This window comes from Scomber japonicus, chromosome 7 (genome assembly GCF_027409825.1).
Source record: "Scomber japonicus isolate fScoJap1 chromosome 7, fScoJap1.pri, whole genome shotgun sequence".
NCBI classification, from domain to species: domain Eukaryota; kingdom Metazoa; phylum Chordata; class Actinopteri; order Scombriformes; family Scombridae; genus Scomber; species Scomber japonicus.
This window is the reverse complement of record NC_070584.1, coordinates 15,207,864-15,224,604: the sequence shown is the minus strand read 5'-3', so window position 1 is coordinate 15,224,604 and position 16,741 is coordinate 15,207,864. Positions and strand designations below refer to the sequence as shown.

The window sequence follows — 16,741 nt, the reverse complement described above, 5'->3', positions numbered from 1 at the left end:
TCTCCAGGCCCATATACTACTGAACCAGTGACAGTGACAATCTTTGAGTCCCTTTACAGATCACAATACATACTGTGACACCAGAGGTTATGTTGTAGACATTAAGTAAGAATGTGGAGTATTTTCCTGTAAGTAAATGATAAAGCTTTTGTACGAGCAGCCACACTGGAAGAGATGTGTTTATCTTTTTTACAGGAGAAACTGCACTTTTTGACATTTAACACTGTTAGATATATAAACCTGGATATTGTCATGACACTTTTTTAAATAAAATGTAATCCTGGAATTGTCTATGTTGGTTAAAGTTATTAAGCCTGGTTACCACTATGCCTTTGTGCCTGCTCTTTGAATTAATTTGGATCTATTTTGCCTTTCCCTGGTTGCGGATCACTAATCTGAAGACAAAGACATTACATGTTGGTACAGTTCTTATGTAATAGTGATATAAAAAGTGCAGTGAAAAAACTGGTTATTATCAAAAACATCACATCACAGTGATGACATGCAATAAATTGGATGAAGAGAATAGCTCAGCACAACCACAAAACAGTTTTTGCATTTACAGGGAAAATCCTAGACTGAGAAGAAATATGTTATATTGTTATATTGGGGATGTAAGCTTGAACCTTTTTAAAAAATGTCTTCATCTCTCTTTGCCATTCAGGAGCCCAACTCTCCTGCGGGCAGCCCTCCTCACTCCCCCCATGGGAATGGGTTAGACCGGGCTCCTACTCTAAGGAAAGAGCTGCCAGGCTCCTCAGGCACAGGAGAGGCCCCCTCCACCCCAAACCCCTGCAGCCCCACCCCAGGAAAGGGCAAGGATTCCGCACAGGTACAGTAAGATAATACATCTTGGTAACTAATCCTGTCAGTCTTCCCTCCATTCTTAGGGAGTTGCTGCACTCTGCTGACTGGGAAAGCTCTGTCTGCTTTTCCTTGATGCTAATATATTCCAGCCTTTTTTCTATGATAATAAAATTGTATTCTTTTTCACTTTGTGCCCGTAGGTTGTCCTTTTTTTTTTTTTTTTTTTTTTTACATATTATGCCATAATTTATAGTGTTTCACTTTGGGAACAAAAATACTTAAATTCATGCAAGGCATAGCTGTTATACACTAACCAGTCCTTGTCCTATAAACTACAGTGAGCAGCAGAATGAATGTCTAGAACAGATACTGTAGCTCTTTCAATCAATATGCCAGTGCCACTGAGACAATTTCTTCTCTCTTTATTAAGACTGGACTACAGTAAAAGTGTCATTCTGTAGGGTAGTTCATTAGATGGTCTTCAGCATCATGAGCATTATTTGTATTAAGGCACATTACATATTAGCTCTTTTCTATTTTTGATATATTTACTGCTTTCCTGCAGATGGATAAGTCCCAGTCTCCGTTGTCTAAGTCTGGCACCCCATCCCCGTCCCACCGTGAGGCCCTTACCCCTGGAGCACCAGGAGCCCCTGGAGCTCCCGGTCCCAGCACCTCCTGCCTTCGCCTGGTCAGCAAAGCAGCATCTTCTGCAGACCCCCTTGGTGAGACTCCTGACTGTTAACACGAGCTTGGTGATATGTTAAATCTAAAGCAATCTTTTGTATTGAAGCTGTCAAGCTGTCAGCTTAGTAATAACCAGCTATGACTACAATAATGCTGACTTATCTTACTGTATGTTGTTACCAGTTGCAAAGAGAAAGTAGTCCATTACAAATTATCTATTGCTTTCCTAATATTGTAATGTGATTATTTTACCCATTACTCAGTGGAGAAATAACTCCACATTTTTAACTCTAACATTTTTCATTACTTAACATTTATCTTCCAATTTTGCTGCTCGACTAGTTGAGACAAATTTAGACTATTATGACTTTGATGGATTTTCACCTAGTTTACCTATGCCCTTCATGCCAAATATCCTCGTGTTCCTCAATCTTTCCATATCCTCATTTGTTTATACTGTGACATTACTGTTACCTTGACAGTTAGTGACAGTTTACAGTTTTGTGCAAAAATCTCTAAAATTCAAAGTTAAAACTAAGAAATAAAATTTGTGCTGACTTTTTTTTAAATATTTATAATAAAAATATATAAGATTACCCTGACTCCAATTTTTTGTATTATTACTATTATTATTATCATTGTTCTCTTGAGTACTCTCAACCCCTTTCTGCTGTATTTGGACTCCTCTGAGGCCAGTGTACTGAACTGCTCCCTGGTTTCAACCTGTGTAGCTGTATGCCTTTCTGTTACTGTGTTTGTGCTCGTGTATTATGTATTGTTCCCCCTCTTTATTTCCATCCTTCAATCCCTCCTTCCTCTTTCCCTCCCTCCCCAGCTCTCCGCAGTCCCATGTCTGTGCCCCCCGGTTCATACCCGGCTCATTTTGGCGTGGTGTCCCACGCAGGACTGAATGGGGAGCTGGCCAGCCCAGGAGGTTTTGGTGGGGCTCTTACTCTCTCCCCACAAATCAGCGCAGCAGCCAGCGCCTACTCCCGAAGCCCCATGGTGAGCAAAGGCCAAATAATTTTTCTTTGTCAAGGTTTGATTTATAGTTCAACGTCAGATGCAACCCTCTGACTGTCACTGCTTCAAAAATAGATGAACTCGTACGTTATCTGGTAGTGTTTCGCATTCATTATAGACTCAAAAGTTATCATGTTTACATTCTCTAATTCATTTTGATAAGGAGTGACAGTCATAGAGAGAAGTTTTGCAATTGAAATGTCTTATCTGGATCACAAAATGCTAATCGGTGTAGTGTCACTGAATAAAAGATTAGCTTTCGTCATCCTCCTCCATGTTGTCTTCAGTATCGGTACACGTCCACTGTCAGAAACATGAACACATAAAGTAGCTCAAGCAGCTCTGTAGTTACATTTTTGAGGATGTGCATGTCAGCAGCCGCACGACCATTCATGTAGCTATGGAGCCTCTGCACGTCACTCCCACAGGACTTCAACATAACTCAGCCTTAATGCAGGATGTTCTCTGCAGTGCTCTGTTCACCATGCTGTCACCCGTCTAGGCAAAGGCAGTATGCTCACAACATCATATATTACTGTCAGCATGCTCATGCACTTCAGCACAGTACAGTTTTTTACTTTCGTTATTATTCTGGTCTGTTTTAGAGTAGAATGCTGTTATTATATGAAATTGCACGTTTATCTTTTAGAAAATTAGTCATTGACATCTTTTAGGGATGTCAATGACTAATTGATTATCAATTAATTGCCATTAATAATTTAACCAAATAAAAATATATTAGCCTGTAATGTCAAAGATGAGCAATGTGCCGTGTAAGTGTCAGAAAATGTTCTGTAGAGTTGCTGTTACTTAGTATCTGGTTGGAGCCTCTCACATAGTTGAGTTACAGCTGTGTTTGGTGACCACCATTAGAGCTACACTAATAAAACTAATAAAATAAACACACTTCCCTCTCGTCCAAAGAAGAAAAAGGTTTCAAAGTGTCTTGACCTGCTCACTGTGTCAAGTTGATGAACCCTGATGTATAAAGTTGTTTTTTGGCAGATGTCCAGTCTATCTTCTAATGCTAAACTAGCATTTCTCAGCATCTCTTTCAAGCAGCTGTTCAGTTAATGCAGGCTGAGAGCTGACTGTCAGACAGCAGAGAGCAATGCTACAATGCTGACATCCAGGATAAGCAGGACTTTAATTATTTTATATCAACACAAAAGTGATCAAAAGTATAAGCAGCACTCACCTTCTCTGAGTATGAATGCTTTTTACTGGTTGCAGTAATTCAAAAGTTAAAGGATGAAGCTAAGGTAAAAATAAAAGTTGGAGTGACACTGTTTGTGCGTCTGTTCAGCTAAGCAGCTGTTCCCAGCAGCTGGACTACTGTTAGCTACAGTGAAGAGACACATCACTCCATCATGTTGATCAGATATGAAGATAATTTTATATAAAACCAGTCATACTGAAGTCTTCCCTGGCGTTAACTGTTTTACATTTATACTAAAAACTTACAGGTTATTTGCTGTTAAAGGTTACAGCAGTTATGATTAAATGTTAATTAATTATTACATACACAACTACACAACACATCTATTAATTAATTATTAATAATTTTCTGTACCACTTATCCTCCAGTGGGTTGCAGAGATTTCAGCCAATTCTAGCTGACATTGGGCAAGAGGTGGGATAGGTTGAAAGTCAATCACAGGGCTAACATATAGTATGCAGACAGACAAGCATTTATGCCTAGGAGCAATTTAGAGTCACCAATTGACCTAAACTTTTGGTCTGTGGGAGGAAGCCAGAGTAAGGAGAGAAACCGATGCAGGCACAGGGAGAACATGCAGACTCCACACAGAAAGGCCCCAGCTGCCTGGTGGGTTCCTTTCATAAATTGTTAATGAATAACTGATAATTGATTGTTAACACAGGTGACTATCGATTTAAGAAATTGCTTAAAATGTGCATCCCCAGGTTAAATTAGTGTACATACATTTTGTCTTTACTTGTTACATCTATTAATGTCAGGCTTGAAATAAGCTTGTAATTTGTTAATGTTAATATTTTGTCCAATATTTTGTTCCCACCAGGTGCCGTATGACTCTCGGTCTCACCTGAGGGCCCCAGGGCTGTCCTCCTCTCTGCCTGGATCATCTGGTGGCAAGCCGTGAGTTTGTATTATTTTTAGGCTTGCATGCAACCTGAGCAAATATATGGAGTTTACTGTGTTATTTAGCAAGTATTAATTGTCTATTGATATTTTCTCATTGCTGATATTCAGTTTTGTTATAATAATAATTAATAGGTACTGTATTTGTTAGAAGCATTTCTTCCATCAGTGTTAAAAAAAATCCAAGAACATTTGGATTGGATAGGAATCAGTAGTATTTCCTCCTCAAGATTTTTACTGTTGAATTTCGGAGCACCTTCTGCAGCACACTGGCACATTACCGATGCTTTACTGACTGAAGAATTGTGTTGTTTTTGTCATTTGCTGCAGAGTAGCAATTCATTCTTGCAGTGCTAATTTGAAATCATAAAAAAGCCTTGGCTCCAACCCGCTACAGTATTGATCAGCCATTAGCAATGCCACAGTGACTCTGCCCTGTAATACAATCCACCTTTATGCATTCCTGCTTACAGCTACAGTAGGTCAAGTAATTGCCAGAATCTAAGCAAATAATGCTGGAGTTTCTAAGGCTGTAATGGTGTTGTCCATGCTGATGTGTGTGGTTGTTACTGTGCTGTGTACCTACTTGTCACTATCCTCACTCGTTTATTTTTTGATTGATCGACTCATTCCCTCCTGTCCCTCCTGCCTTTGGCCCATTTCTCAAGCCCTTCAATCTCCTTTGCAGTACCTACTTGTCATATCTATGTTTATTTTTAGCTGAAGCTCTCTAGTTCAGAAGTATTGATTTATTTATGTTCCTCTCATTCTATGTTCCCTCCAGTGCCTACTCGTTCCACGTGAGTGCAGACGGCCAGATGCAGCCAGTGCCATTTCCCCCTGACGCCCTGCTGGGCCCGGGAATCCCTCGCCACGCCCGGCAGATCCACACCCTGAACCACGGTGAAGTGGTGTGTGCTGTCACCATCAGCACCTCCACACGCCACGTCTACACGGGAGGCAAGGGCTGCGTCAAGGTGTGGGACATCAGCCAGCCAGGAAGCAAGAGCCCCATGGCCCAGCTGGATTGTCTGGTGAGACATGAAGGAGGAAGGAAAGCAGGCACACAAAAGTATTAAAAATAGAGAGGGGTATACACGCAAACATTCACAAAAGAAATGTGTGTACAGTATGTTCACTCAGCTGACCTTATTTTATTTACCGTCTCATCTGTCATCCACAAATTTAATCAAAATGTCCACCTTAATTTCCTGATTTTCATGTTAGCATCTGGCTCATAAAGTCTTGCATAGTTTTTTTTTTCCTTGATTCAGTTACAACAAACCTAATCTAACTGATATCCTTATCTTGTCCAATCAGAACAGGGATAACTACATTCGTTCCTGTAAAATCCTCCCTGACGGGCGGACCTTGATTGTCGGCGGGGAAGCCAGCACGCTGTCAATCTGGGATTTGGTGACGCCCACACCACGCATAAAGGCGGAGCTGACGTCATCTGCTCCTGCCTGCTACGCTCTGGCCATCTCCCCTGACAACAAGGTCTGTTTCTCCTGCTGCAGCGACGGCAACATCGTCGTCTGGGACCTTCACAACCAGACCCTGGTCAGGTAAGAGGAAGAGAGGGAGGAGGGGATAGGGGGGGGGGGGACATAAAAAATATGGTGTCTTGCCTCCACAAATAGAGTCTAATCAGGCGAGAGGAAGGGCAGGGAGAGGAAGGCTGGAGGACGTGGAAACATTTCAGGAACTTCTTGAGGATAGAGGAGGAGAGGAGAGGAGATGAAATATGGTAGAAGAAAGAGAGGGAAGAAATATCTTTGCAGTCTGGGGCCTCGTCAACCATCCTCATTGCAGTTAAACAGTGGATTGATGAACTAGCCGTAGGGGATATGGATGGGATGAAACAGCCAGATTCTGGCAAGGTAGGACAAAAAGGAAGAGGAATTGGGAGGAAGATGCGGAGGGAAGATTGTGGTTAGGAGGAGGAGGGGGGGGGCAGGAGAGAACAGAGAATCGAGAGTGGGTGGGGTGAGCGCAGTAGGGACCATGTAGAGGGAAGGATTAAAATATATTCAGTCTGACACCTTCAAGAGAAAAGAGGCAGAGTCTGTGCATGTGCGTGCGTGTGTGTACAGGTGTGTGAAGCTCTTGTGTGTTTCCTCCCTGCAGGCAGTTCCAGGGTCACACAGACGGAGCGAGCTGCATCGACATCTCCAACGACGGCACCAAGCTGTGGACGGGAGGGCTGGACAACACAGTCCGCTGCTGGGACCTCCGAGAGGGACGCCAGCTCCAGCAACATGACTTCACCTCGCAGGTACACACACACACACACACACACACACACACACACACATATATATATATATATACAGAAATGACATACTTTCATCACGTCATACACACAGAGATACATAAATTTATCTCACAAAGATGTAAAAAGTGACACGTACAGAGTAAACACACATACAGCAGCATGATATCACCTTGCAGGTGCTCACACTGACACACATTCTCACACACACACACACACACACACACACACACACATTCACTGTCTCTCTCATTCACTCCTCACTGTCACAACAGAGCTATAGAGTTGACCACTGTTGTCAGATGAGTTTCGATCCACAGTGTAATGACTTTTCTCTTGCTTGTTGTCTTTCTACATCTCTCTCTCTCTGTCTGTCTCTCTCTCTCTCTCTCTCTCTCTCTCTCTCTCTCTCTCTCTCTCTCTCTCTCTCTCTCTCTCTCTCTCTCTCTCTCTCTCTCTCTCTCTCTCTTCTCTTTCTCTCTCTCTCTCTCTCTGTTTCTATTTCTTAATTGACTCTATATTTACCTCTACTATGTCATTCTGCCCTTTGGGTCTTTTCCTCCTTTTTTCTGCTCTCCACTCTTTTTCATCAACATCTCTGTTTTTCTTGACATCCTACCTAACCCCCTCAATTCCTTTCTGTCCTCACTTCCTCCTTCTATTATTCCTCTTCTTTTTCCTGTTGCTCTTCTTTCATCAACCGTATCTTCTTTCCTCCCTCTTTTCCCATTCCACCTTTTGTTTTTATATATACATGCTTTATCTGCTGTCCTCCTTCCTCCTGTTCACTTTCTACCATCATTCACCTTCCTTTAATTCCCTCCTTTCTTCCCCCCTCTGTTTCCAGATCTTCTCTCTGGGTTACTGTCCAACAGGCGAGTGGCTGGCTGTTGGAATGGAGAGCAGCAACGTGGAAGTCCTGCACGTTTCCAAACCTGACAAGTACCAGCTGCACCTCCACGAGAGCTGCGTTCTCTCCCTCAAGTTTGCCTACTGTGGTACGTCCTCACTCACACAACTTGGCTTGGTTCCTAATGTTTTTGGCACACACACTTATCACTCCTCTCCAGAGTATAGCAGTTTATGTACAGTATATAATGCCACCATCACCCCTTTTTCCTTTGTTTGACCTGAAACACTGTATGTGTGTGTGTCTTTGTTATTTCAGGCAAGTGGTTCGTGAGCACGGAAAAGACAATCTGTTGAATGCATGGAGGACACCATATGGAGCTAGTATATTCCAGGTGAGAGTCAGTGTGGATTGTGCTAGTAAATGGGACAGGCTATCTCTGTTTCCTGTCCCTAAACTCTGTAATTAACACACATATATACACACACACACACACACACACACACACACACACACAAAGAGAAAAAATATGAGGGAATTCACAGGGAAAAGGGAATGATACTTTTTTTTTTTTTGCAATCCAGATTTCTTGATCCAAGGTGACTTACAGAGGTTTATCAGAGGTGCAGACTTCTAAATGCAAATGCACAAACACACACACGATACAGAGCAAATGTAGTAATTCAGTCCTGTCCAATTGCTCCATTTGAGGAAATGTTAAAACATGAATATGTAGGAATGCAATATTTTTAGCTGAGCTAGTTCATCTGAGTGTGAATGAAACTAGCTAAGGGAGATGAAGGTACCTTTAAGCTGAGTATTTTATGTGTGAGTGTGTGTGAGGAGTGTTGCTGTCATATTTCTGTAAGCTACAGTGGGCAGCAGGGTTGGCGGCTCCTGTCTCCCCGTGGATTGAAAGGAGAATGCTGGCTATCTACTTTGTTATCCAAATGCCAAACGTTTCTCCTGCCAAACAGCTCCCTCCTGTCACCATGTTACACAGAGCTGCTCTCTCTCTCCTCCTCCTCCTCCTCCTCTTCCACCTCCTCTCTGCTTTATTGCTGTCCTTTCCAGCTTCTGTCTTCCGTCCTTGCTTCTCTTTAACCTCCCTCTTGCTCCTCTTTGGCTGTCTCCTTCCATTTTTTCACTTTCTCTCTCTCTTCTCACCTCTGTGTTTATTATTGTCCTTTCTCCCTCTGTGCCCTCTTGCTCATTTTTATCTTTCTTTCTTAACCTGTCTCACCCTTTTCTCCGTCCTTGTCTTTCTGCTTTCTGTTTATACCTGTCCTTTATATCTTTATCTTTTTATCTTTTCTCTGAGTCTACCACTTCACTTTTATCCTCTCTTGTTCTCATTAATTTGCCTGATCCACTGCATATCTCTCTCTCTCTCTCTCTCTCTCTCTCTCTCTCTCTCTCTTCTCTCTCTCTCTCTCTCTCTCTCTCTCTCTCTCTCTCTCTCTCTCTCTCCTCTCTCTCTCTCTCTCTCTCTCTCTCTCTCTCTCTCTCTCTCTCTCTCTCTCTCTCTCTCTCTCTCTCTCTCTCTCTCTTCCTGCTCTGTTTCGTTTTTATTAAATAAGCTTTATTGGCACAAATGTTAGTATTAGATTACAGCCAAAGCTAATTTACAATAATACAGCACAATATTTTCACACATTTCCACTCAGAAATAGATCACAAGCAAACATAACTTAACAGTACAATCCCACAGACATATACGGATGAACAAAAAACTGTAGAACAAAGTAGAACAAACAAGTCATCTCATGGTTTTCTCTTTGGTTGTAGCAAACTGATGCATATTATGCAACCCGTAGAGCTAATTTTGCTAAACTCTTTCCCAAAATGCAAAGGTGCTGAAATGATTGATTAGAATTTGATGAATCAGTTATTTGATCATAATCTAGTATTAGCTTGTCAAGTTTGAGGATTTGCTTTGTATCATTGTAAATGGATCTTTGAGTTGATTAGACAAATCTGTCAGCTTGTGATTTTCATAATTTTCAGTAATTTATCGACCAAAGATCCATCAATGAATTGTGAAAATAATATATGGATTATGATTCGATAAAGAAAATAATTAATTGCAGCAAATTCTCAGCTTTTTATCAGCTTAAGAAGTTAGAAAGGTGCCTTTGTAAATGTGTGCTTTTAGGCCAATGGATGTATTTTTGTTCTTTAGGTCGCCTTCTTTTCTTTTCTGTTATGTACAATTTTGTTGAGTCATATCTTTTTTTTGTCTTGATGTTTCTGTGTTTTAAGACTTTTTATCTCTTGCTCTTCCTTTCCATCTCTGCTCTATAACCCCTCACTTTCTTCTCTTCTAAACTCATCCGTTGGCTTGTCATTGCATTCCTCCCTCCTGAACGCCCCCGCCTGCTATCTTGGTGTAGTATGAGGGATCCGGTGTGAAATGGCCTCTCAGCGGTGGCTTGATGATTGACAGCCCTGCTGTGCCTGTAGCTGCAAGGGAGGGGAGAGAAAGGGGAGAGGAATTTAGAGACAAGGAGGAGGAGCCCTCATATAAGAGGGGGGCAGAACGAAAGATGAGCCTAGAGGACAGAGGGAGGAGGAGGAGAGTGTGGGTAGGAAGGAAGGAAGGAAGATAAATGATGATAGAGCATTGGGAGGGAGAGGAGGAGGAGGAGGGAGATGAGGGGGAGCTTTAGATCATCTAAAACCAGGTGCCCAGGTCTGGCTTTCAGACGTAGAGGTGAAAGAGGGAGAAAAAAAGAAAAGATTGTGCATTTTGCCAGTTCACACAGACTTGTGCTGCTAGTGATGCTTAAACCTGCAGTTAGCTCGTAGTGCGTCTCACACTGAAGCAGATGCATGAGTCAGCATCCTGGAGCTGTAGAGATGTCTGTTTGGAAATAATTGCCGACTGTTTTGAAATGCAAATATGTCTTGTATGATTGAGTAAGTGATGAGTCATATCTTTTCTAACATCTTTCTCTTTGTGTTTGTTTCTCTCCATCTGTCTCCATCCATCTATCATCACAAACCTCTCTCTCTCGCCTGCTCCCAGTCCAAGGAGTCCTCGTCTGTGCTGAGCTGTGACGTCTCCCCGGACGACAAGTACATAGTGACGGGCTCAGGAGACAAGAAGGCCACGGTGTATGAGGTGGTGTACTGAGGGCCGGGATGAGATGGGAAGGGACAGAACAGAGACTTTGGGGTGGTTTTATGGGGGGACATGGATTGGGGGGGTGGGGGTGCAAGCAGTTGCTCTGCCAACCACTCCCAATTTCCATTACATCAGCAAAAGCAGCACTTCCATCTCTGCTCTGCTTTCTTTCCAAAGGACGCAGTCCTCCTGACCCTCACCCCTAATACATCACCCCCTCTCACCCTTTTGCTGTGATATAAGCTACTGTGGAAGCTCCCAAATGCCCCCTCCCTCCTTCCCCTTTCCACTTTTAGCCTAAGGATGAGGCATGATAGGAGAGAGAGAGGTAGAAGGGGAAAGCAGCTAGATAAGAAGGACAAAGGAAAAGGGTGGTGGAGCATAAAGAAAAAGACAAGGAGGAGGAGAGAAAGTAAGAGTGCGGAAGGAAAATAAATGAAAAGGAGGAGGAGGGGAGAGGCAGGGTAATTAGGGCTGTTTCCTGATTAAGAGCTCAGAGGAAGGGAGGCCCCCAGAGGAGGCGCAGAGCGGCACTATGGGAGCGCCAGCCAGGAGCACTGATACCACACAATCGATTCATTAGCCAGACAGTGGAAGCCTTAATGAGGCTGACGCCGCAGCCCACTCTCCCCAGCGAGAGGTGTCAGGAGCTAGGGAACGATGACGCTCCGAGATGGAGGGGCTGAGGGGGCCGCTTCAAATATCTACATACACTGACATGAAACATAGACCTGCTCTCACACATACACACAAGGCGCACACCATTGGGCAAGAGTACACACACACACACACACACACATACACTCGAATATACCCCCTTGAGGTAATCGCAGGAAGAGAGAAACACACACACAACACACACAGAGCACCCAATTAAACATTCATCGCAGCGCTCCCGTCTCACTGCTTAATATCTATTTTATTTTGGTCTGACAAAGGCAGCATCTAATGAGCAACCGAGTCAATGGGATTCTCCCAGGGCCCAGAGACACAAACAGAGAACATCAGCTGAGCTGTTCCCTCTAATTCCTCTGGATTGTTCTCCTGACACCAGGCGCTGCACTCACTCTCATTAAAGGCACTGTCAGCTAGATGAAGTAGCAGCACGCCAACTTCACTGTAAGGCAGACAAGAGGGCAAATTAACATGACCCGATTACGCTATCATCAGCATCCAACTAAGCAGCAACTACTCCGATACCTTTCCAATTTTATGCAACTAGTTGCTGTTTTCATTTGCAAACCAATGAGATTATGTGTTTGTCAGAGTCATTATCTCCATCACTGCCTGCTGATATGCTAGTGTTCAAAGTGCTCCGGCTATATCTTGTTTGATAAGCTATTGATTGCTATTAATTGAGATGCTAAACACCTTAAACCTGATTATTACTTTTAAGTCGTCCTTGTATCATATTCCAAACTGGCAGGCAAACTGTATATCAGAGCTCTCCGCTTCTTTAGAACATGCGTCACCAATGTGTACATTTAAAAAAGGCACATTTCAAGCTTTTTCTTTTTAATACTCATTTATTTCAGTATTTTTTATGAATAGTGATTGCTTGTTTTATGTAATATGTTTATGTATTGGGGTTTGCCTATGACTGCGTTTCTGGGGGAGCAAACAGAGAGGGATGTACACACACATTCAGACATGTAAAGTCAAGTGGAACACAGATGGGAAATTTTATTTTTGTTCCTTTCATTTTTTTGTATTCGTTTTTTGGCTAAATCAGTGTAACTTTATCCTTGGTGATGGTGACACGTTGAGAAGGTGCGCAACGTCAGCAGCTCACTGTAAAGAAAAAAAATACCCTACATTTAGGAGAAAAGTTCCTGTCTACCATTTGTTGTTTTTGTTTTTATCCTCCTTTTCCAAAAATAAGTGGTAGTAAGCGTACTTTAGCCTGTTTTCAGTCCTTATTGTGTAATCATACTACTTTTCTGTGGTCTGTGTACAGCAGGCGACAGTGATACAGATTTAGCCATCGAAGAGGTCCCACTTTTCACTGCATGCTTGTTGCACTACAGCTCCACTTCTGCTCATAGAACGAGATAAATCTGATTTTACAACAGTAAGTACGATGAATGGTCCCACAGCCACAGCTTCACAGAATGAATTTTACATTACAGTATGCAATTTAGTTCAGTTGTATAAAATTCTACTAAATGTGTCTGTTTCTCGCTGCAGCGCTAATGCAGGATTGGAGAATTATGAGGGACTTCTACAATGGCTCAGAGATAATCTGTACAGTTTAATGCCTTTCCCTTCCTGTCAGCCACAGGCAGACCTAAATGATATTCTCATACACAAGCTTGTATACTATTCAGAATGATGCTGTATAATGGCTATGCATTTGATGGTATAGCGTGAATATTTGGGACATTGTATTTGATACTTTTCTTTAACTGTCAGTAACGTCTCTCCCCTGCCTGTGCTTTTTCTGTTCCAACAGTTAAAAAAAAACAAACAAAAAAAACTTTTTATTTTTCTCTGTTTTACAAGCTCATGTTTGTTTCTCCTTAATAAAGCCAAGGAACTTTTTTTTTTAAATGCACTGTGTCTTCCCTCCTAATGTGTTTCCCAAGTGCTGTACAAGAAATACTATGTGTGAAAAATAAACCAAACTTGTGTTCATCCTTCCAAGTGTCTGCTGTGTCTATCATTTCACCGTCTGAGATATTAAATGTTTAAAGAAAAAGCCCAGATAATCAAAGAGGAATACTTTATTCTCTCAACATCGAGAACCAACTTTGTCCAGTTTCAAATCACAAGTTTTCATCATTAAATCTTCCTGAACACTTCCTCATTCACTCAGGAGGAAATAAACCTTCTGCACAGTCCAAAAAACTTTCAGTATCTTGCAAAAAAAAAAGAAAAAACTCAATTTACAACAGCTCTCAGTGGTTCGACTTTCTCCACCTGTATTACACAAATATTTGACACAGTGGGGACATTGTCCATCCCATCACAGTAACAAAAAGGCAAATTGGTGATGCAGAGCACTGACAATACACAGCAAAATCATCAAACACTGAGTAACATCTGACCACTTCCATTTTGAGTCCTGAAGTGTGATCATGTGCCGGGAGGTCTCCTCTTTCAGAGAAGTTGCACACATCAAATACAGCAGACTCACTGGGGCTCATTTACATTATTTTCCATATGTGTAGAATTTTAAAAAGATGCTGACATGTTGGGCCTTATTTTTCCCCCCAACCAAGATTCCCATTCATTGCATATTTTAAAACTTCCTCCATCAAAGTTTTGGAGTAACGTGATAAATGAATCCCAATGTGACAATCCGGCTGTAATGTTGCTAAGAAAGATTACGCTGCTCTAATCAGTGAACTGAAATTACTTCATAGAGCAGTTGCTTCGGCTCAGTGATCGGACCAGAGTACTGAGATGAAACTTTGTTTCTTCATTCAGTCTTTCATTGATTCTTTAGCCTGGGTGGCTCACTAATCTAACAAAGGTGCAAACACCAATATTGTACATTTTAAATAGGTCGAAAGTAAAAATCTGTTTCAATCTGGCACCAACCTTAATTAAATGAAGCGAAACAATACATTATCCACCTGTATGCTAACAAGCCTTTACTCCGGAGAAGAGATAAATGCTTCACTGTTTTTGTATTCCTCAGGTTTATGTCTTACACAGTGCAAGCCTGTTTGTCTTAGCAGGACAGTCACCACTACACCCATAATCACTGAAGAACTCCCTCTTGGGTATTATTGCTGTAATAATCCCTCCCACAGCCTGGTGAACTGCACATCACCGTTGTCTCGCCTACGAGCTACCTCAACACAAAACAACCATACCACTGCATTATTTACTGAGAGCTCCAGCAGTCACAGTGGAACTGGGAATCCTAACTTGTTAATGGTGTGAGTTGGAATCCCAAGACACTTTCTCACACGTCTGAGGCACAAGGATGACAACCCGGACATTTGTGGTCATAAGTTTACATAAACTTATAAAGCATATGTATGTCCTGGCAGTCTCAAGTTTCCAATTATTATATTTTTCTGTGATAGGATGATTGGACACAGATCAATGTCCCCAGAAACATTCATGCCTTTAGGTTCCTATATAAATTCCAGTCTTCTGGAAATATCACAAAATGTGCTGGATCAAAGATATGCATACAGCAGCTTGAGTTATCAATTTTGTTGATGTAGAAAGTTGATCAAATTTCCATTGTGGCATGGCCTTGTAACTAACTGTGCCTGATTACAAATAACTAAAGCTTTAAAAATGTGCTCATTTGATACACTCAGACCACAACGATGGGAAAGTCAAACGAACTCACCACGGATCTGAAAAAGCAGGTAAGTAGTCATTTGGAGCCATTTCAAAGCTAACAAGTGTTTTTAAATGTAAAGTGCATGGCACAGTTGGGTCACTGCCACAATCAACAACAAAATACAAGTCATCACCTGTTGCTGAGAGAAAATTGATCAGGATGGTCAAGATTCAACCAAGAACCACCAAAAGTGTGTCTGCAATTAATCAGGAGCAGCTGGGACACAGGTGTGAGTATCTACAGTCAAGGATGTTTTACATCGCCTCAGGCTGAGAGGCTGCCGTGCAAGTAGGAAGCCTTTGCTACAGAAGCGGCACCGGCTTGACTTAAGTTTGGGTTAGGGTTAGGGCGCTGATCACATGGACAAAGAAAAGGCCTTCTGGGGGAAAGTTATGTGGTCAGATGAATCAAAAATTAAGCTATTTAAAAGAACTCTAAAATGAAGCCACACTAATCAGAAATATGTTTAGAGGGGAGAGCACGAGTCCTTTAACTCCAAGAATACCATACTTACCTTCAAGCATGGTGGTGGTAGGGTTATGCTTTGGGGTTGTTTTGCTGCCAGTGGAATGATGAATAATAGAGGAGGATTACCTCCAAATTCTTCAGGAAAACCAAAAAAATCATCAGCCAGATAATGGGGTCATGGTTGCTGTTGGGAGTTCCAATATGAAACAGAATTCATGTTTTAGAACAGTTTTCCCAAAGTCCTGACTGAAACCCCATCAAGAACACGCAGGCTGTGATAAAGAACCAAGGCTGCTTCAGAAAGCCAACAAGTTTAGTTGAACCACCAATGTTGTTTAAAGAAATGGTCAAACATTTAACCAGAAGCTTGTGGACGGCTATCAAAAGCATTTAACCAAATATTAGACCAAAGAACCATAATTCATGCAGGGTTTTTTATGACAAGTATGTGCTCCAATCATGCCATCACAGAAAAATAAGAGTTATAGAAGTTATTGGGAACCTTTTTTGGGAGTGCCATGTCATGCATATTCTTTACAAGTGTTATGTAAACCTTTGACAACTGCACTAGAGGAGAATCTTTGTGCGGTTTTGTCAGAGAGAGAAATGTTTCCATCACAATAAAGCAGCAGCAGTGTGTGTGTGTGTGTATGTGTATGTGTGTGTATGTGTGTACTTACTATTCACATCTTTCATTTCTCATCTAAATATTTGAAGATGCTTTTTTTGCTGTGAGCTTTCTTGGCTGTTATGTTTTAAACAAATGCTTTTGATTTTCAAACATCCAAATTTAACCTGGCAAGTCTGACTTGGTTCAGCGGTTGAAAAACACCTTTTGAAAGCCAGAAGTGTGCAACACACACACACACACACACACACACACACACATACACACACCAGATCCCTCATTTCTAAAGTTGACACTGTTACAACTGCACTGGTCCTTACGGAGAAGTTTCAGTCTGTTGAACAAAGAGGCTCATGAAAGACAAAAAACACTGCTGATACACTGCAGATCATAGACAAGAACTGCACTGATCAATGAGAGAGGCCCCCACACTCCCGCCTGTAGTCTC

The 16,741-nt window shown here is 41.9% G+C and overlaps 1 protein-coding gene across 1 annotated transcript in view; it reads left to right on the top strand.

The window, feature by feature from the left end:
• The window catches only part of tle2b (TLE family member 2, transcriptional corepressor b), a 78,186-nt gene extending 67,286 nt beyond the window's left edge, over positions 1-10,900 (top strand). Inside the window, 11 exon segments of the mRNA XM_053323177.1 lie at positions 665-832; positions 1,373-1,532; positions 2,330-2,499; positions 4,560-4,636; positions 5,424-5,673; positions 5,960-6,207; positions 6,770-6,917; positions 7,762-7,912; positions 8,083-8,097; positions 8,100-8,158; positions 10,793-10,900. Of these exon segments, the coding sequence (XP_053179152.1) occupies positions 665-832; positions 1,373-1,532; positions 2,330-2,499; positions 4,560-4,636; positions 5,424-5,673; positions 5,960-6,207; positions 6,770-6,917; positions 7,762-7,912; positions 8,083-8,097; positions 8,100-8,158; positions 10,793-10,900 (1,554 nt within the window).
• The last annotated feature ends 5,841 nt before the right edge of the window (positions 10,901-16,741 follow it).